This window comes from Gigantopelta aegis, chromosome 4, assembly GCF_016097555.1.
Source record: "Gigantopelta aegis isolate Gae_Host chromosome 4, Gae_host_genome, whole genome shotgun sequence".
NCBI lineage: Eukaryota > Metazoa > Mollusca > Gastropoda > Neomphalida > Peltospiridae > Gigantopelta > Gigantopelta aegis.
This window is the reverse complement of record NC_054702.1, coordinates 70,237,830-70,263,771: the sequence shown is the minus strand read 5'-3', so window position 1 is coordinate 70,263,771 and position 25,942 is coordinate 70,237,830. Positions and strand designations below refer to the sequence as shown.

Genomic DNA, 25,942 nt, shown 5'->3' with positions numbered 1-25,942 from the left:
TTTTTGTTTGGCACTGTGCCTCATTTTGGACGCCATATTGAAGACGAGGTTCTATCATTTCGAGGTTTGTGACTCGTTTTGACAAACAAGCACTTGTTCAAATCCTCATATGGGATGGGAGTGTCCCAGAATGAGCACTCTTGTCTTATGTTTGAATTATCGCATAACAATGTATTGTCGTAGTTCTTTATTTTGTAAAAGAATCGACTTAATGACATTATGCGCAAAATATGTTAAAATCGACATTTAACAGCTGGATAATGTATTTTGTTTATAATGTTGCCGTATTTATTTTCCGTCCAGCCTGTCATTGGGTTTATGCTTGCTATGACAGTGTCGTTTTTAGCATGGGTATGAGCTATGATTTTTGTGTGGGTTTTTTCCCATTAACAAAATAAATTGTATGACATCTGATCTGATAAAAAAAAAAAAAAAAATTCTTAATTATAATCCTTGTTAAATGGACAAGATAAATAGACAAGCCAGTGGACTAAAAACAATAATAAATTGAATAGGCCCTATTGAATTATAAAATTCAGAAAGTAAACTTTATAAAATATGTTTTGAGTCTACACAGGTTTTAAATATTAAATTGATAAACATTTTGTTTTCTTTTTTCCACACTACACTTCACACACCCCACCCCAAATAGAATCAGTTTTGATGGAAGATGTATCAGACTAAGGTCAATGACAGTCACATTTCGCACCCTTGTGGCTTCATACACAATAAATATAGTATATCTCACCGGAATTTCATTAGTACAGTGCTTTGCCACATTAAAATAAAAATTGGTCTACTAACCTTGACCTGTCGAAATTCTATAACAAGCAGACAGCACTGTTTACAAATCAATATTTTTATATTTTTCATAATTCTGGACAAAATACCAAGTTTAAATATTAAAAGATGAACAAAATTAAAAGTACCTTTTGTCAAATATATTGTATCAAAAATTACTGTTGGATATGTTATATTTATTGTGTACGAAGCCAAAACGAGGGTGCGAAAAGTTACTGTCGTCAACCTTATTGGATTTGAGGAAGTCTATCCCTCTCCTGCAGTGTTTGGCCAAGTTCAGCTAAAATAGCCGGCGGACGTTCACATTGCTGTACACGTCTTATGATCATGTCTCAGACATGCTCTATGGGGGAAAGGTTTTTCTGCTGATGGTAGTCATTTACGATATATGTATGGTGGGACCAAGCATTGTCATCTTGAAACCCAAACCGTCGACCAGTATTGCGAGCAAACTGGACAACAATCGGTGCCAGTATGTTATCCCGGTAGTACTGACCAGTGACCCACATTCATAGTGATTACACCCCACATCATAACTGAACCATCACCAAATATGACCTTCATTTCGATGTCATCGAACACGACCATGCCTATATCCATGAAGTCCATAGTGAGTCTGGACTCGTCAGAAAACATTACACGAGACACAGGGCTCGCGCTGTCGGTAGCCAAATTAGCCATTGGCTAATTAAAAAAAAAAATGGCTAATAAAATTTGCAAGTGGCTAAAATTTTGGCTAAGCCATTTTCTGTCTTCTGATGTGAACAAACGGTTACATAATCTATCCGACACCTTAAAGGAACACACCCTAGTTACGGCTAGTTGTTAACCATTACGGCGTTGTTTTTCGCTATTAAACCCATTTTTTTTCACAAATAAAATTGCACTTTACTTACCGTTTATTATTTAGAATATACATTTCCATTCACCTGAAGTGTTTTTTGGTAATCCTGGTTTTTGTAATACCACAAAATGCATTTTTCGTATTTCATAAATCGCACGCACGTCTGAGAAAAAAACGTTGAGCAGACAAGGTCTAATCTATTTTGAGAGGGGATATTTCCATTTCAATGTCACAGACGTTGGTATATCACGGCACAGTTATCATTTTGGTTCGGTTTGTTTTCTCGTGCACGGTTCGCGCAATCAACATCCGATTTGTTGTTGTTCATTTGTGAGATTTTTCTTCACAGTGCGTGAACATTTTCAGTAACAATAAAGTTCAGACAAGTAAGTGTCTCAATACAAAATGTTACAAACCCATAAAACCAATAATTTTGCTAAGTCTTACGATATCTGGAGAGGGGATACAACCAGGACAGAAAAGTTGGAACATGTCCAGGAGAGGTGAAAGAAATGCACCCCAAGTCTGTGAAATTTGTCGTGACGTAGGCATTGTTGTGCTTCGAGCGACATCTACCGGTGACATCAGAATACTAACTTTCAAAATTATTTCAAGCAATTGGGACATGAGGATTCCCATGGTATTTATTGATATAAAACCTGCTTTTTTACTCCGTTTGATAAAAACGTGATCTAAGTGTGTCACAGGTTTGTAGATTAACCAAATTATAATTTATTTTCGCTGGATGGAACTAGGGTGTGCGGCTTTAAACATAATAATACTACCAAATATTCAATTAGCGTAATAGCGATCTCGCGACTGGTAACGAGAAACGGTGTCATGCAGAATACAGCGTAGACCTTATGATGTTTGCGTATTTTAATAATCACGGTCAGGGCTCGTGCTGTCGGTAGCCAAATTAGCCATTGGCTAATTTTTACAAAAAATGGCTAATAAAATTTGCAAGTGGCTAAAATTTTGGCTAAGCCATTTTCTGTCTTCTGATGTGAACAAACAGTTACATAATCTATCCGACACCTCAAACATAATAATACTAACAAATATTCAATTAGCGTAATAGCGATCTCGCGACCGGTAACGAGAAACGGTGTCATGCAGAATACAACGTAGGCCTTATAATGTTTGCTTATTTTAATAATCACGGTTATTAATTTTAACGGCATGCATTCAACATGTATGACAGCAATGTCTGGAAGATCTGTAATTTGTTATTTTTACTTTGTAAAATCTTTGAACCAAAGTAATAAAAACAGACCGACAATGCTTGTCAATTTGAATACACATGCCAGTTCAGGGCCAAAAGACATGTAGGCCATCTCAAGGTCCGAGCGAAAACAAAACGTTCGTTAGACTGGTTTGTGCGCTTCACGTTAAACCAAATGGACACGACGAACACCAATCAAATAGTTCGCGAAAGTTAGGAAGAATGTTCGTTGGCTGAACTGAGGACAGTTCTCGGTGCGAATAAACGCCACGCTTCAGTCAGCTGACACCCGCGTGTCAAGAGACATCGTTGCGGACATTAAACAATACGATTACGCAAAAGTAATCTTGATGTAAATTTGTAGAAAAACAATAGTTATTCGCATCAATGAATACCTAACTGCAGTTTTTCTTTATTCCTTTGTCTTTGTTAATTTTGTACCCATGGTCGAGAGCACATGCAGATCCGTGATCGCCGGAAATGAACATGCAGTATTTAAATTATACAAATTGCAGTTAAATGTATACTGAATAAAATTAGTTTACAATAATCATATTTGTTAGATAATTTTAGATATAAATTTGTAAGACTGTGAAGTGACATTTAATAAGTTAGCTGGATTTTAAAAAGACTGTAAATATTAATTTTATTAAAGGATTTTTTTTATATATTTTTTTTTAATAAATGGAGTATACTGTGGTGAAGTCGGCATTCTTAGCCGAGGTATTTTGTAAGCAGAAATCACAACAAGCATTTAACACGACGCTGAAATCAACAGCAACAACATGGCACAAATTATGAAATCGTTTGGGTTGGGGAATTGATGGGTCACTTTAAAAAAAAAAAAAAATTATTCAAACTAACAAAGATTGCTATTTAAAGAAATAATGAGTTCTATTTATAAAAAAAATAATCTCAAGTTTTTATTTGGGGAAAAAAGGAAGAAAGAAAAAACACCACCATCCATAAACATCCACCCACCCCCATATTTCTGTATGTTTGTTAATTTAATGCCATAGGCCTTAGAAGTGAGGGTGGGTGTATTGGGTACTGGCTTCAAACTCTGAAGATATTGCTTAACCCCATCCCAACCCCACCCCCACTGAAAAAACTCGGAAGTAATATATTAACTGCCCCTACCCCCATTGAGGTTTTGTTATTCCTATTTATTCCAGTTTGTACACAATTAGCTGAAAAAGATACATTTTCATATTCACATATAAATACTCTATACTGTACTGTGTAAAACAAATTTGGCTAAAGCATTTTCAATATGGCTAATAAAAATTCCATTTGTCTAATATTTTGGCTACAGGTATTTTTGATCCAGGGTGAGCCTGAGACCATCAACGATTTCCCCAGTTTTGACGCTGTGTACACCATTGGCGCCTGTTTACCATGTGGCGATTCTTTAATGATCCCCGAGCATATAGATAAGCTGCATGTAAACGATTTCTAATCGTCTGACCAATCACTTGGACCCCAGTAGTCTGGTGTAAATGTGCAGCAATTTGAGTCGCTGTTTGAACCTGGGTTCTGATGAACTGATCCTGGACTCGTGTGGTTGACCTGGTTCGCCCTGAACAGGGTTGATCATCAACATTTTGGGTCTGCTGGTATCTGTTCCATAGTCTGCAAATCACAGATGGCGAAACATTGAACATCACACTGAATTCTACCAGTTTGAAGCATAACAATAGCCCTAAAGCATTCTTCACATCTTAGATGCCACATCACTAATTCAAAGACTTGTAAAAAATGCATACAATCTAAAGAGCAAAGGCTAATTGATAATGAGATTCAGCAAAATTAACAATACTTTGTAATCAATCAGACTAATTAATTAATTGTCCGCTCTGTGAAGTGTCAAAATTGCAAATGACTCCCTATCCACATGTATGGTGCTACTGCGTGTTGCACATGCATTCACCTTTTCGGCTGTGTTAGGTTGTGCAACCATGAACATTCTTTCCTAGGCAGTAATTTTTGAAAGCTGATCTCTGTTCCAATCATTGGTAATGACATTTGCATTTAAATTCCCCTCCTTTTTTTAAAAGAGTATATAAACAGTGTTCGAGATTAAATTTTTTGGCCAGTATCCCAAATGGATACTAACATTTCAAAATGTGGTATCCCACCTGAGAATTTAGTATTATATGGCATCCCAGTGGGATACTGGGTTCTTGAAGTCTGGTATCCAAAATTAAATTCTGGTATCCCCGGGATATCGGGATACCGTTAATCTCGAACACTGTATAAAATATCCCTTGCTACAAATGGAAAAATGTAGCATGTTTCCTCTCTAAGACTATATGTTAAAATTGCCAGATGTTTGACATCCAATAGCTGATGATTAATAAATGAATGCTCTAGTGGTGTTCCAGCCAGTGCACCATGACTGGTATATCAAAGGCCGTGGTATGTACCAACCTGCCTCTGGGATGGTGCATATAAAAGATCACTTGCTGCTAATCGAAAAGAATAGCCCATGAAGTGGCGACAGTGCGTTTCCTCTGTCGATATCTATGTGGTCCTTAACCATATGTCTGATGCCATATAACCATAAATAAAATGTGTTGAGTGCGTCATTAAATAAAACCTTTCTTTCTTTGCTCTAGTGGTGTCGTTAAGCAAAACTAACTCTTCTTCTTTTGTCTCCCAGTATATGTGATTTTACTGTTTCAGGTTGAAGGAGCAGGATGACTAAGGATGGGGATGTGATATCCAATCCTGATGTTGTCATGGGCATTGTGGCTAACCATGGTGGTGGAGCCGAGGGACTGATGTCTATACCGATCAGCACGTGCACGCTGGTGTCGAGAGACGAACATGGCAATGATGTGTGTGGTATCGGAGGAACATGTTCAGTGGCAAACGTCCACACCCTAGGTCAGAATTAAATATTTAGCATTCGATATTATATACGTAGCCCAGTGGTAAAGCGTTCGCTTGATGCGCAGTTGGTCTAGGATTGATCCCCATTGGTGGACCCATTGGGCTATGTCTCGTTCCAGCCAGTGCTCCACAACTGGTGCAACAAAGGCCGTGGTATGTATTATCCTGTCTGTGGGATGGTGCATATAAAAGATCCCTTGCTGCTAATCAAAAAGAGTAGCCCATGAAGTGGTGACAGCGGGTTTCTTCTCTCAATATCTGTGTGGTCCTTAACCATATGCCTCATGACATATAACCGTAAATAAAATGTGTTGAGTGCTTCGTTAAATAAAACATTTCCTTCCTTCGATATTATATATTTAATTTACTGGTATTTAACCTGTTCTATAACCGTAAAGAAAAAGTGTTGAGTGCATCGTTAAATAAAACATTTCTTTCTTTCTTTTAACCTGTTCTGTACATGTAGATGTGTATACTAGGACTTGGACTTAAGAATTTTTTTTTTTTTTTAAGTTAATTTTGCAGCAAATAAACATGACTGAAAGGATATTTTGTTGTATGAAGTCTATTTCAAGTGTATAAAATTATGTATAAATTTTGGTGTATACCTTTTGTCATCGTAAAGGAGCTTTACCGATGGCAGTTTAATTTTTATCCCGTGGAACAAAAGTGCTCTTGATGACACTTTGACCTACAGGAGTTAAAAGCCCTCAATTTAAAAAAAAAACGTGTATCATTTTAAGTGAAATAGAAAATTATTCTGACTTTTTAATAATTCTCTATCTATACCCTTTAGTCTTAGCAGGGGAAATTTTGTTATCAAAATCTTGATTAGCGATATTTCTAGTCAATTGAAAATTGATTAGCGACTAATGTTTAATGTTTTAAAATTGTATAATGTTTCAAACTTGCATAGCGAATTGTCACAATGCAGTACTGGACAAAATGTTTGATGTCAAGTTACATACATAGAAATAGAATGTTTTAGCATTAATTGATATTTTTCACAGGTGGGTTTAAGCCGGAAACAACAGCATTACAGTGCTTGCTTGCTGCTCCAATCTCTGCGCCCCAAATTGTTGGCAATCCTGATGCCATTCAGGTTATCACGATGCCGGCACCGTCGGATGGGATTGCTCGGATTTGGCAGGTGATTCCCAACCCAGACAATCCTGAGATTGCAGCGCTCATTGCAGTGAATAATGCGGGAGAATATGTGCCAAAATCTGATGCGAATGGTAAGTTGTCAAGTATTGAAATACAACAATATATTTATATTTTATTGGATAGATGAATATCATAGCAGTCATACTTAACTTAAGGGATAGTATATAGCTCAGTTGTAGAGCCGTATTACTGAAATTGTTATTATAATTGCTTGTAATATGAGTGCTATTGTTTATTAGTCCAGGGTGCAATACTGCGAGTGAAACGCTCCCGTATGCGATTCTGTTATGGCGATTTAAATTTGCAAAACACCTGCCTTTATGGCGAGTAGATTATTTTGTCAGCATCAAGCTGTCACTGTAACACATTTTAGTTTACTGTATTAGTCAAATGACACATATATTGATGATCGAAACTGTAAACATACACTTCCGCATTTCGCTCGTTTTTGTGAACCAAAGTCTGTCGAAGTATTCCGATATCATACTCGGAGCTCTTCAGACGATTTTACGAACGAGGTGTTCTGAATGCTTTATTAACTACAATCAGAAAGCCTCGAGACACATCAGAATTTTCTTTTGTAAATGAGCTCTCACAAAGCCTTAGACCAATCGCTTCTTAGCCAGTTTATTTGCACCTAACATTAAGCTAAATATTATATGGCGGGAATATGTTAAATAAATAAAAAGGGCTTGAGATTTTTTCTTTTCTTTTACTGTATTGTTGGTAACGATAGCATACCATCAACAAAAATAAATAAATAAAGTACGTCCTAGTTTCGGTAAATGTAGCCGTCAGTACACTTGTCGGAATCGCGTAACCCAATTGAAAAAAATGGTTTACAAAGGAAAGTAGAAAAAAGTACTGGTAATAAGAATTACATATATATATATATTATCCATACTAATACATGTACTTGATATGTTGTTTGGCGAGTAACAATCTTGAGTTGGCTAGTGGGTTTTTTCATTCACTAGCCAGTTGGCGAGTAAATATAAAGCACTGCTTTGCGTCCTGTCTAAGTCCCCTACTAGTCCCAGCTGAAGAGGATCTGGTTCAATGGGAGGGGACTATAGGTTTTATTTTCATCCTTCTTTGTCCATCTGTCCATCCGTCCATCCCTTTATTCTACATATAGTTATCCAGATGTTTTTTCACAATGCCTTAAGATATTTAGCTGAACTTTTGTTCATAGCTTTATCAAGACCATGCTTGACGTTCATGGCACTTTACTCGTTTTTGATAGAGTTATGGTCCTTGAAAGTTCTTGAGCGATACAGAAATTTGTTTTCCAGACTTTTTCTTCAATGCCTCAAGCTATTGAGCTAAAAATTATTATATAGCTTTATCATGTTCTGTTTGTATTACAGATCACGTTTGACTTTCATGGCAATTAACACATTTTTCACAGAGTTATGGCTCTTACATTTAGGAGTGGGGGGGGATTTAGCTCAGTCGGTTGAGTGCTCGCTTGAGGTGCTTGTGTCGCTGGATCGAACCACTTCTGCTGATTGAATTTTTTCTTGTCCAACCAGTGCACCACAACTGGTCAAAGGCTGTGGCATGTGCTTTCCTGTCTGAGAAAGTGCATATAAAAGATCCCTTGCTGCATTAGGAAATATATAGCAGGTTTCCTCTGATGACTACATGTTAGAATTATCACATGTTTGACATCTAATAGCCAATGATAGATTAATCAGTGTGCTCAAGTGGTGTCATTAAACAAAGCAAACTTTAAGTTAAATTTAGTACATATGAAAAAAAAAAATTCGGACGTTTTTTTTTATATACATGTAGCTTTATCATATTTGACTTTTATTGTTATTTACCCATTTTTATAGGCCCATCTATGATGGGTCGTATTATGGTATGTCGTTTTCTGTCTGTCCGTCCGTCCGTCCGTCCTTCTGTTAACTTTTTCTTGTCCAGACCATATCTTGCATACAGATGCATAAAGGACCATCAAACCTCACATGTAGGAACAACTTAGGATGGCGGTATATCACGTACTATTACTAGGTCACTGTGACCTATGTTTCACTGACTACTGCACATAACAGTAAATCCTTGTCCAGACCACATCTTGCATACAGATACATACAGGACCATCAAACCGTCCATTTCTGCTGTTATTGTCCTCACCCTATTATATCGTTAGCTAGTGTTTCTGTACTGGGTTTTGTTTTCAGAGACTGGTCCTCAGTTTGTACATGATAATGTGCCTGGTGGTGAAATGTTGTCGGTTACGACGGAGGCTGGTGTAATGATGCCACCACCAGCTCCACCTCAACAAATGTTTCCAGTTGATTTTCCGGCTTGGGCATTAAAACTAAAAAATTGTGAGGTAAATATGAGCCTACATTTTTCGTCTTTCCTGCTATTTAAATACTAATTTTATGGATTATTTTACAAGCATAGTAAATATAATAAAGTTCTGTTTGATTAATTAATTAATGACAATTAAATTCGTGGGTATGTGGAGAATGAAATTCACAAACAATTGCCAGCTTCTGGGGGACATAATCGCCCAGCCCAGCAAAGCCATCAACACGACTGATGTGGAAGTTCTTTTAATTTTAGTACAGAAATTGTTTGTTTTTTCTCTAGAAAATTGGAGACTCGTATCGTGGGTATGTGGAGAATGAAGTAGAACTAGATACGTTACTGACTCTTCACAAACAACAGACTGCCAGCTTCTGGGGGACACGCCAATCGCCCAGCCCAGCAAAGCCATCAACACGACTGATGTGGAAGTCTCAGTATGTGCCCTTCGATGGAATGCCTTTTGTTAATGCAGGTATGTTCTGCTTTGGTAAACTCTGCAAGTGTTAATGATGGAATGCCTTTTGTTAATGCTGATACATTCTACTTTGGTAAACTCTGCAAGTGTTAATGATGGAATGCCTTTTGTTAATGCTGATACATTCTACTTTGGTAAACTCTGCAAGTGTTAATGATGGAATGCCTTTTGTTAATGCTGATACATTCTACTTTGGTAAACTCCGCAAGTATTAATGATGGAATGCCTTTTGTTAATTCTGGTATGTTCTGCTTTTGTAACCTCTGCAAGTAACAACTTTAAAAAGTTATTAATTTGATCTCAGAGATGTTCCTACATTTGTGTTTAATTGTTTAGTACTGTATTGTTCTTACAAAATGTTTGATCATTCTTGAACTTTTAGCAAACGTGTATTTTTATTATCACTTACTGTTTTGGTTGGAAAGGGCCCAATTTTTTAAAGATCTTGAAAATGGAGATCTTGTTCAATGACATGTACCTAATATTTCCAAATATGTTACTAATAGAAAGATGACAATAAATAAAAAGTAATAATAATAATAATAATAATATAAAGCTAAATAAAATAAATTATTAAAATAAAATATAAAATAAATACTCAAATAAAATAATAAAATAAATGTGTTTGCAAGTTCTAAGGCAATTTCAAAAATGTTTAGTTTCACCCCCTTATTTTCGCTTGGTTTGAAAACAGATATATACATTTACCAATACTAAAAATGTATGCACCTTAAAAAAAATCCTGAGGAAATCCTGTTTTTGGTCGTCTTAATATTTGTAACAAGGCCAAACATACGAAAAAACTATATTTTAGGAAACAAAATGAAATTTAACCTAGTACAAATATTAGAATGATCAGAAACACGTTTAATGCACAACCACTAATATTTTATGCAGAAAATATATTTGATATGTAATTACAATCGTTAAAACGTCTCTGTTAGTCGATAACATGTTAAAAACTGCAGCAAACTCAGGAATGTCCCTTTAAAAGTTTTGCTGCTTAGTTTAGAACATATTCTTCCTATTTTGACTATGTTCCTACAATGCTTGTTGATTCAGGTAGCAGGGCAGTGGTACAGGAGTGTCAGTATGGACCCAGACGGAAGGGAAATCCATATAAAAAGACGGTAGAGGATAATTCTAAAGTGTACAGACAAACATGTCCTGCAAGGTCAGTAGTAATGATGACCGATTGCTTCTGACATCCGGTTCACTATTAGTGTATATAATTGTGACGAAGAAAGGAAGGAAATGTTTTACTTAATGACGCATTCAACACATAGTAGTACTATTTTCAAGCAAGACAAATTAAAACATTTGTTTGTTTTGGGACATGGGTTAAAATATTTGAGGGATTTTTAAAAAGATTTTCGTTAAAAAAAGGTAAAATTTTATCAGCACATTGTGTTTCTTTTAATGTAAATATTATTTTATGTATGTTTATTTACAAGTCAAGTAAAACCTGCAAATAAGAACAATTGATTTTAGGCACAGCAGATTTTTAAAAATTAAAAAAGGTCAGGGAATGGGTTAGTTTAGTTGTTATCACTATCTACTTTGTTTGTAATTATGATCAACATAATTAATATTAAACACATTAAACAAAATAATCTTTTCCTTTCTGCAGAATCTACATTAAAAAAGTTAAGAAATTCCCTGATTATGCCGTTGATGTGAATGTGGACAAGAGAACGCTAAAAGGAGCCATGGATAAAGCTTTTCAAGAGTTGAAGGAACGAGGCATCCCAGATGGTTATGGTGAAGAAAGGTATTTTGTTTGGTGTTTACTAGCTTAAAATAGCAAGTCACATATTTATGTATAGCCATTATCTTGTTAAATACTGAGTTTTGAGTTCAACGGAACTGGAGAGAATAAATAAAGTACAGTGAAACTCCACTAAACCGGACACGCATGGGACCAAGTAAAACCTCTGGTTTTAAGAGGTATCCAGTTTACAGAGGTTCTCTTCTACACAGATATTTATAAAGGGACCATGAAAAACGTCCGGTTGTGAGGGAATTCCGGTTTACAGAGGGTCCAGTTTGGAGAGGTTTTGCTGTATGATTATTTTCTGTTCGCACAGTATGTGCATTCCTATTATGGGATGTACAACATGATATTATTAGTTACGCGGTTTTTGCCAGGGCGTACAATCCCGTACGCCCTGGCAAAAACCGCGTCACGAATTTATTACCTTTTAGATCTTTTTCAAACATTTTGAACAAATCACACAAAGATTTTTAAGGTTTAAAATATTTTTATAACATAAAATTTCAAATAAAACACAAAAATATTATTTTTCTAACAAGTAGCTACGTAACGTATTTGCGGCCTTTTTGTTTCCTGCTTGTGTGTTGCTTGGAATGCTGTTGATTCTTTTTTGCAATATTTCTGATTCTGTATGATTTCCGAATCGTTTAGCCATTGTAGCGAGCTGTCAAATGCAGACGATTTGTAAACAAAGGGGGACAACTCTTATCACCTTAATGACACGGGTCTTGTCAATTTAGAAATAAAAATTATTACACGGAAAACTACCAAACAACTGATTACACTCGGGCACATAGATATTTATCAAACTATACTTACCCATATAACATTCCAAAGAATGCATGTCATGCGTTTTTCAAAGAAATAGTTTTGTTATAGTTTGGTCGCCTACACAGTGATAGTTCCCGCCATTAAATTTACAATGCATGAGTATGCGAAAATCAACAATTTTCTATATTTTTTGGTTATAACATGTTCAAGAAAGTATGTATTTAAAAATAATAAAGTAATAAAAAAACACTTACCATAAATCGCAATCTCTTTCAAACAGAATTCAATACGTATTTCCTAGTTTAAGAGCTGAGGCGCGAGAGTGAAAAAACAAAACAATAACAATTCTGCCGAACTTACAAAGCAGAAGTCACGTGGCACTTTCGTACACCCTGGCAAATTTTGTATTGGTGCCCAAATTCTGTATTGACCTGGAAAATGACATGGTGTACCTGTGGTATGGATTAGCTATTGACCAATCAAAACGCATGAAATTTATCTAAAAGGTAATAATAAGTTATATGTTAGTTATATTGTATTGGTAAGAAATACAATTTTGTCATAAGAATATACTCTATATCGCCCTCAAGTTAGCTTTGTAATTGACTTTAGTTCTAAAAATAATCAAAGTAACATGTCAGTATAGCAGCTCAGGGCTTAAAATAGGAAGTATAATATGGCTTGCTGTTATTTGTTATAAATAGCAGGCCAAAAGAAATACGTCCTTCCAGAAATAAGATGGCACGGGGTGAGGGAAGGGTTTGGGATAGTGTGAGATAAATTAGCACTTCTGAGGTGTACTTTAGAGCACTATGGAATTAAAGGGACAGTCCTGAATTTGCTGCACTCTTTAAGATGTTATCAACTAACGGACACTTTTTAAAGATTGTAATTACATATCAACATATTAGCTGTATATTATTATTAAACATGTTCTGATCGTTCTAGTATTTGTACTAGGTTAAATTTCATTTTATTTCCTAAAATATTTGTTTTCGTACGTACAAAATTATTTGAAGACAAAATACAGTTTGAGCTTCTTACAAATATTAAGACGACGAGAAACACATTGAATATGCAGACACTGATATCCTAAACAAAAAAATATATTTAATGCATATTTTTAAACGTTAAAAGATTTTATTAGTCAGAAACATCTTACAATGCAGGAAACTCAGGAATGTCCCTTTAAAATAGAACAGAATCACAAGCTAAATAGCAGCTGAAATAATTGTGCATACATCTCTTGATAAATGAGGTGCAATTATTTTTTTAATGGTTTTAGCAGGTGATATTTTTTATGGTTTTAGCAGGTGATTTTTTACTGGTTTTAGCAGGTGATTCTTTTTGTTGTTTTAGCAGGTGATTTTTTTAATGGTTTTAGCAGGTGATTTTTTAATGGTTTTAGCAGGTGATTCTTTTTGTTGTTTTAGCAGGTGATGTTTTACTGGTTTTAGCAGGTGATTCTTTTTGTTGTTTTAGCAGGTGATTTTTTTTTGGTGGTTTTAGCAGGTGATTCTTTTTATAGTTTTAGCAGGTGATTTTTTGTGGTTTTAGCTGGTGATTTTTCTATTTCATCTGCTAGGTCAGAAAACAAATAGACTGTTTCTTGCAGGCCGCTATTTCGAGCCCAGCAACTGTTTGAACTAATGCGTTTGTTCCTGCAGGTTTTACATCCAGCTGCCCACAGAAAAGGCTCACGAATTTCACGACGAACAAGCCACGCCAGCTGCGGCTCCACCTAAATACACCCCGAACTCGGAAGTGGAGAAAGAGGAGATAGACGCGTCGAGTCGACGACTACATCCACAAGTTGTTCAGAAAATCCGAGATCTTGTGTCTGGGGGTGAGACGAGGGTTTATCACATCCGACGGCAGCTCAGGTGATTAACCTATTTGATTAAAGTGACAGACTCTAGTTTTTATACATCCGTCTATGATGTGTCGTATTATGGTATGGTGTTGTCTGTCTGTCCGTCCATATATCCGTCTGTTAACTTTTCTTGTCCAGACCATATCGTATATACAGATGCATACAGGATCATCAAGCCTCACATGTAGGAACAACATGGGATGGCAGTGTGTCGCGTACTATTACTAGGTCACTGTGACCTACTTTTCACGGTCTATTGCACATAACAGTAAATCCTTGTCTTGACCATATCTTGCATACAAGACCATCACACCTCACATGTAGAAATAACTTGGGATGGTGCTGTGTCACATGCAATTACTAGGTCTCTGTGATACAAATAAATCAAATAATTTGTCTATATGGTTTTCCATCAAACTCCTGACGGGCGTATCATGTACCTCAGTGGTACTCTTGTTAAACACTACTACATATTTTTCACTATTAGAGTTGTGTTTAGTAATTTAAATTAAAAGTTACTTCATTTTTATTATTTATAATTTCTATTTTCGTACATCCAAAATATTTCCGGTCATCCTGGTTGTAATACCTCGAAATACATTTTTCACAATTCTAAAAATGTCTAAGAAGTAGCAGTTATCAAGTCAAGCTCAAATCTATTTTTAAACATCACATAATTTTAGTTTCACTCTATGATTAACCAAATTTAGTGTCCATTTTCACAGGTTGAGACTACTGGTCTACACCTTTAATCATAGTCTTATTATTATTTTAGGAAAGAAACGTTTGATTTGTTTAACGACACCATTAGAGCACATTTGATTATTCATCAGCTATTGGATGTCAAACATTTGATAATAGCAATACATAATTTTGAGAAGAAACCCGTTACATTTTTCCATTAGCAACAAGGGTCTTTTATATGCACTTTCCCAGAGACAAGACAGCACATACCATGACCTTTGATATACCAGTTGTAGGGCACTTGTTGGGAGGGGAAACCCCCAATCCTGTCCTCACCCTGTCCATTGCCAAAATAGCCAATTGCTCAATTTTATACAAAGTGGCTACCACATTTTTGTCATTGGGTCATAAAATATTCTTTAAATTAACCATGTTTTAATAATTTGTAATTAAATACTTGACATGTCTGAAAATTGTCTAAATCAAAATGTATTCAAGAGTGAGCCCTGCAATGAGAAAATTAGTCCACTAACTCCCCAATTATATAAAAGATGCAATTGTTAATATTACTGTATGAGAATGCACTGTTCCTCGGGAGGGGGGGCAGGACATGCTCAGTGGTACAGCGCTCACCTGATGTGCAATCCATCTAGGATCGATTCCCGTCAGTGAATCCACTGGGCTATTCCACAACTGGTGTAGCAAAGACCGTTGTGTGTACTATCCTGTCTGGGATGGTCCACATAAAATATCCCTTGCTGCTAATCGAAAAGAGTAGCCCATGAAGTCCGACACCATATAACAGTAAATAAAATGTGTTGAGTGCATCGTTAAATAAAACATTTCCTTCTATTCCTCTGGCACATTTCGTTCTTTATCATTTTGGTTCTTGTTTGAAACAAACTTGTTAAATATTCATGATATAATTATATCTTTTGATTAATAAAGGTGGTAAAATGACTGACTGGTTTAGTTCTTGCATGCAAATTATTAGTATTTGTTGCAGTGGGATCAATATTATTGAAGACATAACCTTATGTTGACGTTGATTTATTTGCATACCATAACTATTTATTTACATTATGTTTAATTTGTTTCAATTTAGCATATTGCTATTAATGAAACCAAAAGTAATCATTAATTGTGTTCTATTTCAGAATGTTTGTCATGCGTGATGTCTGCCATGGAAACATTCCAGAGCGACATGATCTCACATTATTCCCGACAATTAATGATCTCAAAAACCATATCCATCAGGCACTGCGAGATATTGAGAATGGCACACTTCCGCTCACGGCTTCAACTGTAAATACATGTACCATTTATTATGCATGTATCCATATATACACGCATACGTATGTATGTACGTACATACATAACACGCACACACACATACATTTATAATACAGAATTGTTTTTCTATGAAATATGTTGAGTATAAGTTTAAGACCCTAGTAGAATGTTTTTATGTTTATATAAATTAGCAGAACACTTGCTCGTACAGCATTGAACAATTTGGACACCAAGCTCTACTTGGTCATCTATATGCTGTTTATAAGTATTGTAATGCAGTCTAAACTAAATATGGAGCCTGGGTCACGATTCTGAAATATATTTATAATTACAAAATCAAATAATAAGATTTGTCTGAACTTCCAAATTATCAATATCTTTAAGAAAAACAACAACTCAAAACATTATATGATGTTAGTTTAATTCAAGGAATTTTGTGTATTGATTTATAAAATCTTGCCATGTGTATATTTTCATTCATCAGGTAAACGTTGAGATAATAACGACTCCAGACAAGAACGGACCGAGTGTGTCGAACGTGGAGTTCAATCAGGTGAATCCAGCCATGTGGGTCGGCATGCCTATAGCTCAGGAAGGACCCGTGCCAGAAACCGTCACTGTCACGCTCACGCAGAACCCAGGAGAAGGTATTCACCGCTCTTGTAGAATACTTTATTTTAACAGGAATACAGTCTTGCGTATTCATTGAAATATTTAAAATAGTAAATAATGAAAACTAGTTATTGTGTTTAAAGTAAAAAATGTACTTACTTAATCCCCTTCGTGCTAAGAATCACATACGGCTGTAACCAGAGATCGCCACTGCTGCCTGTCTTTTGCCAGCTTCTCCAGCAGCCCCCAGCTCAGACTGCCCTCTCAGATTTCCTTCTCTACTGTCCTCCTCCATGTTTGTTTCGGTCTTCTTCGTTTCCTTTTTCCAGGATGGGTACAAAGTAAAAAAACAAACTGGAAAAACAAAATGCAAAGAATATTTTATTTTCATTAGTTTGACACTAGTAACAAATTTGTAAACTGCTGTTTAAAATGTTCCTTTTTCTTGGATAAACAAGTAGCAGTATTTCAAATTGTGCCTTGCTAATAAATGCTGTTTTCTTAATAGCTGGTGTGAAAGAGTGTAACTAATGTTTCTTAAGCTTATGACAGTGGTTATTCTTCCTACGTATATATGAGAAGAGGTATATTTCCCTTTATCTTAAACATGTCTGGTGAAATCACTTTTTTTCATGGTCTAATAATCATGTAATTCGAGAACTAGTGCAAATTTTAGAACACAACAAAAATATAATACATATTTGTTTATATATATAATACAAATTTATGCTATTATCTTTTCAGTCCACGATTTCAAACAAGTATCAAACAAAATATATTTGTTGGAAAAGCCATGAAAATTTAAGCTCATGAAAATAAATTTCACAGTACTTAATAGTGAACTATTTACAATGGTGTCATGGAATATCCAATGATATAATTTCTTTTCTTGTTTATTAAACAATAGAAGTGTATTGTTCCAGCCAGTGCACCACGACTGGTATATCAAAGGCCATGCTATCCTGTCTGTTGGATGGTGCACAAAAAAGATCCCTTGCTACTAATGAAAAATGTAGTGGGTTTCCTCTCTAAGACTGTCAAAATTACCAAATATTTGACCTCCAATAGCCGATGATTAAGAAATAAATGTGCTCTAGTGGTGTCATTAAAGAAAACTAACCTTTTGTTTAACGTGAGTGTTGTTTGTTATTTCAGATGGTCACCATATTGTTTCTCGCATTGAGACGCACCTCAGTGATGGGACGACTCAAGTCAGCACAACGCTGACACCCGAAACAGCCGAACTACTCTCTAGACTTCACCCCGGCATGTTCTCTGCTAGCAATCTCTTACAGGTATTAAGACTTACAGCTTGTTATAATGCTTTCTTACACACGGTAACAGGCCTCGGTGTCGTCGTGGTAGGCCATCGCTCTATTGGCTGGTAGGTACTGGGTTCGGATCCCAGTCGAGGCATGGGATTTTTAATCCAGATACCGACTCCAAACCCTGAGTGAGTGCTCGCAAGGCTCAATGGGTAGGTGTAAACCACTTGCACCGACCAGTGATCCATAACTGTTTCAACAAAGGCCATGGTTTGTGCTATCCTGCCTGTGGGAAGCGCAAATAAAAGATCCCTTGCTGCTAATCGGAAGAGTAGCCCATGTAGTGGCGACAGCGGGTTTCCTCTCAAAATCTGTGTGGTCCTTAACCATATGTCTGACGCCATGTAACCGTAAATAAAATGTGTTGAGTGCGTCGTTAAATAAAACATTTCTTTCTTTTCTTACACACGGCAATCTCTTACAGGTATTACACTTACAGCTTGCTAACATGCTTTCTTTTTAACACACTCCATTGTGAGAACATCATGTGTTGTTTGTCATTTTGTTTGGCAATAATACATGTTGCTGTATTAACCTTTAGATTACTGGATTAATTTTTGACAAAAAGGATGTTGAGTGGGTACAAGTTTATGATTTTTACTCGCAAATATTCACTTAAATGTTTTATGAATAAATAAAATAAAGTTCATATTTGAATCAGTAAGTATTATTTTTGTGGATTTTTCTAATTTTTATATTTTAGATCAATTAATGTTGATTAAAATTAGGCAAAAAAATTAAAAAGTCGTGTTTACTTATGGCCAATTGTGGCCAGCTGTGCAGTATTATTCCCAATAACAGTGGTTTTCTGACCAGAATTAAAACAATATAACTAAGATTCTTATTCCAATATTTGGTTAGTTTTGTTGTTATTTTCAAATTAGCTGTCACAATCGGCTACTGATCCCTGAAAATGACTGCAATGTGCTGCCATTGTTTTCAAGTGAAAATACTTGCAGAAAACCACTTTTTCAACTCAAAATTCCAAGGTATTTTCCATTAAAAAAGCAAAATCGAAAGACACAGGAAACTGGATTGTCTTCCATTTCCTGTTAATAGTGTTTCTGGTGAGTGTCGTGTGCAAAACAGCAAATAATATATATGCCTAAGGAAATTATAATCATGCTCAGTATTTCTGTTTCAGCTAACTCCTACGCTAACCAACCTTACACCCAACATTCAGCAAGCAGGACTGCCAAATAATGCACAGCAGATAGTTGTGACTGATGAAATGGCCGGCAGTTCGGTCCCACAGGTCAGTGAAATGGAAACGCAGCCACAGGACTGCAACCCACTGGACACTGGACCACCACTTCACATTGTGGACAACTCCATCGTCCACTCGGACAGTCCAGATGAACAAAACAACCTTGCTGTTTCTATGGCTACAAGTAAGCATATTGTTTCTCGCATTAAGATACACCTTTAACCTTTAAAGGATCTTTTCACAAAGAACTTTTTGCAGGATGTGTTTTGTGTACATTTGTACTTTTCCCATTTAAGTTACTTTATACTGGATAGGGGTGTATCTGATTTACCTTGATCAGTAAAAACAAATGTGAGTTTTATTTTTGTTAACAAAAAAAATTAATTCTGAAAATGACATCAGATATCTGTGGTGTCACTCAGTGTTTTTATTTGTTTGTAATGTCCTAGAGGAAATAGTAAATAGTAGTTACACTATCAACGTATAATTGTATTAGTCTTGTCGTACTTCTTCTTATCTGTCTGTTAATGAAAACATTCGTGCCCAAACACTTTAATAGATTTAACTAAAAGCTCATAGGATCAAAGGTCCATCTAGCATTATGAATAATAGAGTTCACATCCTTATGCTAAAAGGACGTTTAGGATTGGTTTTGAGTGTCAAAGAACAAGGTCAGGTAATTCTTAGAACCATCGACTCTTTATTGACATTCAACTGGGCCCCGTTCCACGTAGGCGTCTTAGCATTAAGATCACCTTAGTGCATAAGGTAGCCATGCACTTAAGGTGATCTTAGGGCTAAGATTGCTTTGTAGAATGGGGCTCAGGTAAAGATATGGTAACCAGTATTTTGGCATGTGGCTAGTTACCGACCACTTCAGTGTCTGTAACAAGTACCTTTCTCAAACCTGTAGTCATGTTTGTAATGTATTTTAATGTGTCTTTACAGCTGAACATGAGCTAGCACAGCTGGATTCCAGTATTTCAGAACAAGACATTTCCCTGGAGGGCTAAAACAGCAACAGATACATGATCTGTATCCACAGGACATTCAGCCTGGATCGTTGAAGTTTAATACACTGAAATATTGTATCAACAATTTAACATTTCCCAGGATGGAGGAAATATCACACAAATAATAATAACAAGATATTTTCCTGGAGTGTTGAAATATCTGGCAAATTAATATATAATATCACTGTATTACACCTTCCATTGGTACTTTATAGATTTAGATGGTGGTATTTTCAAAAACAACATTTCTGGTAACCTAGTGAAGGTCCAATTAATCATGTTTGTCAAGTATTGGTCGTTTCAAACCATTTGACCAGTTATTTGAGCACAACTGGATGATTGAGTTCAACACAGTACTATACAGTTTGTTTTCTTCTATTCCTGTGCACTACTGCATAGGTTTACAGACACATTCTGTTTAAATGTGCTATTTATACAAAGACTGGCACAGATATATTTAATATATAAATGATGTTTGTCTTAAAATAACAAACAGATTTAAGTTCCCCAAAGCACAGTCTACGTTTTAGTTGATTATTGATTGGTTTGGTCACACTGATTATTGATGCCAAAATTACACCTCGATCGTTTCCAACATTAGATTCCAAATTTTCTCATGATACCAACAAGTTTTTTTGATATTATCTTATTGGTATCAGCAATTTGTTCTGGTTATTAGACATGGTCGTTTCCACTGAACTGATGTTTGAAATATTTTCTGTGGATACTGAATGGAATGGCTTACATATAAACTAATTTAGGATTTTTCTTGACTGTACAATTGTTCAACATCCAAATACCAGATAGCTTCATGTTTCACAACAGTAACTACAAAATGATTATTATGTTGTTCCTATTTCTGTGTGTTATACAGATTGGTGAATGTTGGTTTGTCAAGCTTCATGTTTCCCTACTACAAAACTTAATGTGTTGTTCCTATTCCTCAGTGCTATACAGATTGGAAAATGTTGATTTTGTCCAATTCAGTATTAATTATTGTACAGTGTAGTGCAAAAGTTGTTTGTAAGATGGTTTACGTCATGTTATGACTATTATATACAACAAATTTGAGAGTTCTGCTACCATTTGTTTCCTTTACTGTGAAGTTTGACATCTTTATGCTCACCTAAGAAAGAAATAATGAATTTGCTTTTCCTTTATACAAATTGTGGTTTGTTGCCCCTCGCTCACAATACATGCCCGATGTTATTAAGTTTGAATTTTGTATATAGCTTTATCATGTATAGTTACATATCAAGTTTAACTTTCATTGTCATAAATTTACCAATTTTTCACATAGTTATGGCCCTTTACCTTGGGCGTGGGTAGGAGATATGTATTCTTCAGCAGTACTCTCGGTTAACTTGGGCATGGGTAGGAGATATGTATGCTTTAGCAGTACTCTCAGTTAACTTGGGCATGGGTAGGAGATATGTATGCTTTAGCAGTACTCTCAGTTAACTGTGGCATGGGTAGGAGATATGTATTCTTCAGCAGTACTCTCAGTTAACTCTGGCATGGGTAGGAGATATGTATTCTTCAGCAGTACTCTCAGTTAACTCTGGCATGGGTAGGAGATATGTATTCTTCAGCAGTACTCTCAGTTAACTTGGTCATGGGTAGGAGATATGTATGCTTTAGCAGTACTCTCAGTTAACTTGGTCATGGGTAGGAGATATGTATGCTTTAGCAGTACTCTCGGTTAACTTGGGCATGGGTAGGAGATATGTATTCTTCAGCGGTACTCTCGGTTAACTTGGGCATGGGTAGGAGATGTATTCTTTAGCAGTACTCGCAGAATGCTTGTTACATCAGGGATCAGAATTAAGAGTTTGTTACCTATGACAGTTTCTGTGTAGGCAAATTACTGACCTATAGTAATTTTAAGTCTGCCAATAGCATTTTTAACCAGTAACAAATCAACAAAATTAAAAAACCCAAAATCTTCCTCCAACCAAAAGTATTCATTTTTATTCAGTAAAGCACCTTACGACAACTGCCATCAGTGTTGCCATGAAGTTGGAGTTCTGTTAGGTAAAATATGTAATCCATGTTTCCTGATCATGAAAAGCATACCATACTTAAAGATTGTGGCAACTTGAATGCTACTTAGGGTTTTCGTACAAATATCAGAGCTGTATCTTTTGGAAAGGTAGGTGGGGTGGGCATTAAAAAGAAATAGTACAGCAATATGTTCTCCAGCTAGACTCTGACACTTCTAAATTACAGTGGGCATCTTGTGGTATTTTTCTTAGGAGGGGGATGCCTCATCACCACCACCCACTTGTACCATGTCATAAGTTGATTGGGTGTATCGGATTCATCACATTTAGAAATTCCCTACATTGTACATTGATCTATGAAGTTCATGTTGGCTGTATTTCCGTTTACATTACTGTGATGAGACCATTGTTGATGATGTATGTTTTTCATTAACAGTTTCCATGGTACGACCTTCATACAAGTCTTGTAGTTGCATCCGTTGTATTGATAAACAATATATTTTGTCTGTGTGTAGAGGGAGGGAGGTGGAGGAGACGGGGGGGGGGGGGACTTTAAACACTGCCACCTTTAGAAAATACTGCTATAGCTACTGATCTCTGCACACACCATCAACCTCTTAATTTCAAATTGAATAGTCATTATTTAGTGCAACTGAAATAGAGACACGGATCCATATAGTATGTTTTATGTACATCTGTGCTGTTAATAAATATACACTTACGTTTGCTGTATGACATATTAACTTGTTTCACGCGATAAATACAAATTCTGTATCTTGTGTAATAAATTATAAATTTAGGCATGTGTGTGTGTGCTTGTATATGTGTGTTGAGGTAAATATTTATTATTATAAATAGTTGTTAATGAGAACCATTATGATGTTTTGTTGTTGTCTTCAGGTTATATGTGGTTGAAAATACGTTTTTCACATCAAATGTGAGAGAACGAGTTTGTCTTTCATCTTAGAGAACTAAGACATGTTGTAAGAAATGAAATCCGCTAATGTTGCATGTTTGTCATTGTGATGCATTGTTTATGGAGTTCTTCTGTATTTAAATTCTATTTTTCAAGTTGAAAAAAATACATTTATAAGTTTTCATTATCATTTTGCGTGATACAATTTGCTGTTTTGTAACCTGTGCTCTTGTAGTATTCTTTATATTATGTTTTGAAAATGTTATAATTAACAAGTCTGATGATACTACATGTACTAGTTATCAAATAACTAAGATCTACTTTTATTACCAACAGCATCAGCATCAATTGTTTTCTTACAGTGCCAGTTTGGTCCCAAAATATATCAAACGGTATTTTATTAGTTTAGTTACTGAACCCAATCTTTACACTATGGTAATAAAGAAGTCAATGGATTCCTAAAGCCTTTGTCTTTAGTTTTCAGTATTGGTTTAATCCAGGCCCCGAATAGAATTGTTTTTCAAACTGATTGCATAAATATGTTCTATGTCTTAATAAGTATAAATTCTATACTTAAATACACATTGGACATTTAACATTCAAAACATGAAATGTTATTTATTCCCTCAGCTCTTGCTGCTAATCGAAAAAGAGTAGCCTATGAAGTGGCAACAGCAAGTTTCCTCTCTCGATATCTGTGTGGTCCTTAACCATACATCCGACGCCATATAACAGTGACTAAAATGTGAAGAGTGCGTCGTAAATAAAACATTTCTTTCCTTATTCCCTCAGTTTTCACTGAATAAATGGAAATATATAATATTGTTTTGCTGCTTAAAACGGTTGCATTTCTTAGCTTTTGCTAAATGTCTGCATAATATACAATTGTTTTAGCTCTACTATTTATGATCATCAGCAGAGCATTTCCAGTACCAATTTGTTCATTCGTCAACTTTATTTTCTAAGTGACTGACATACCAGGTACTGTATACTAAAATTATACTGGCTTGAACCTCTGTAAATTTGTTTCAACATATTGCTTTAAAGAAACAAGACCATCTGATTTTTCTTTTTATAGTTTAATAGGTAAACACCAAACAGTTAATTTGCTTTAGTATGGCAATGCTCAAATGTTAAATATGACTAGTTGTACTTGGCGTTTCAAAATGATATGTTACATAACTATGTACATGTCTTTTATATATTTTGTACTCTTTATTTATGAAGCACAGTAAAGTGGTTGCAAATATAATGAATATCTTGTTATTCTTCAGCTAGAAAATCATATTCGAAACTGATCATTTCTGGAGAATGATTTAAAATATTTTGATCTTTCAAGGGAGGGGTTTGGTGGGGCACTGCTCAAGGAGTTTTGGTCTTAGAATGAAACCCTTCAATGGACCCTTTCTCTGAATGGGATTTCCCCATCACAACCAGTGCCTCACGACTGGTATATCAAAGGTTGTGGTATGTGCTGTCCTGTTTGTGGTAAAGTGCATATAAAATATCCCTTCGTGCTAATGAAAAAATGTAGGTTTCCTCGAAGACTGCCAGAATTATTGAATGTTCGCCATCCATCGGCCAATGATTAAGAAAACAATGTGGGCTAGTGATGACTTAACTCAGGGAGGTGGGTTGAGGGATCTAGTGCCGACTTGAGGTTTGAGGTGTACAATTCATTTTTATCGATTGACCCAATATTTTTATTTTCATATCCCATGACTGGTATATTAAAGGTTGTAATACGTAGTATCCTGTTGGTTGAGATTGTCTTAATTGACTATAGGTCTCTGTGTGTGCGAAATGACCCTACCACCCATTAATTTAATATGAATTTATTTTGAAAATCCATAATTTATTTTCACATGTGCTGAACATATTACCAGGCTAAGTTTTGTATTCTAGTACATCAATAATGTCTTCCTTGGTGTAGTGAATAAGCTGCTGGACAATCAAGCTGAAGACCGTGGTTCAAATCCTGTCAAAGCTGGCTCACAGTTTCATTCATCTTTCTCGTCTATCACCTTATCCACCATTCTCATTAATTTTCCACTTCAGTTTGCTCCAACTCGTCTTCTGAACTGTTCACACCATCACCTACTGGTCTCAACTTCCTCCATGGGTGCAGTCTCTGTGTACTTCCCAGCACCCACCTGGCATCCTCATCTTCTGCCGCTAATAAAGCTGGTCTGACCCATGGTACCAACGACTGCTGATGATAGGGGAGCATAGTAGGTGGTTACATGTGCCTCTTAACAGTGTCAGAAATAACTACTGAACTTTTTCTGAAGTGGTCAGACCAAGCCCACAGCTAAAAGCTGATGGGGGAATGACAGGTGTGTGGCAAGGATAACCACAAGAGACGTCACCTGTCATGGTTGGAGAGACAAGGACTGGGATGTTGAGGTGGACAACGAAAGAAGTTGTCAGATTGGGAAGAAATGAGATGGAATAGAAGGGAGTGAAACAAAAAAAATGTTTCCTGTTTTTTCTTCGATTGTTCTGCTTATGTCTACTTGAGGTTCAAACATGCTGTGCACAAACCATGGCTATCTTTAATGATCTCACATGCATGCAATTTGTATGACATTGCCATGACATTAATCTCAGATTTTATTAGTATTTCTTTTTATAGAGTTAACTTTAGAAGTGCTTTTAAGAAGCACTTGTAACCACCTACTATGCTCCCCTACCTTCGGCGGTCGTTAGTGCCAAGTACCAGACTGAATTAATGGATAG

General features: G+C 35.8%; 1 protein-coding gene across 1 annotated transcript; it reads left to right on the top strand.

Moving 5' to 3' along the window:
- The first annotated feature begins 32 nt into the window (after window positions 1-32).
- Window positions 33-24,455, top strand: LOC121371012 (calcium-responsive transcription factor-like). The gene is made up of 13 exons (XM_041496617.1): window positions 33-64; window positions 5,556-5,759; window positions 6,776-7,003; window positions 9,122-9,276; window positions 9,540-9,729; window positions 10,795-10,906; window positions 11,363-11,503; window positions 13,945-14,160; window positions 15,992-16,139; window positions 16,612-16,774; window positions 17,895-18,034; window positions 19,209-19,455; window positions 20,220-24,455. Exons 2-13 carry the CDS (start codon window positions 5,570-5,572, stop codon window positions 20,282-20,284), a joined length of 1,995 nt encoding a protein of 664 aa, XP_041352551.1. The 5' UTR covers window positions 33-64; window positions 5,556-5,569; the 3' UTR covers window positions 20,285-24,455.
- Window positions 24,456-25,942: the final 1,487 nt, after the last annotated feature.

What these genes read in the sequence shown, in the direction of transcription:
- LOC121371012 (XM_041496617.1), top strand. Translation starts at nt 5,570, where the DNA reads ATGACTAAGGATGGGGATGTGATATCCAATCCTGATGTTGTCATGGGC. An exon ending in GATGGTTATGGTGAAGAAAG is followed by an intron (nt 11,504 to 13,944) that starts GTATTTTGTTTG and finishes TTGTTCCTGCAG; the next exon opens with GTTTTACATCCAGCTGCCCA. An exon ending in CACATCCGACGGCAGCTCAG is followed by an intron (nt 14,161 to 15,991) that starts GTGATTAACCTA and finishes GTTCTATTTCAG; the next exon opens with AATGTTTGTCATGCGTGATG.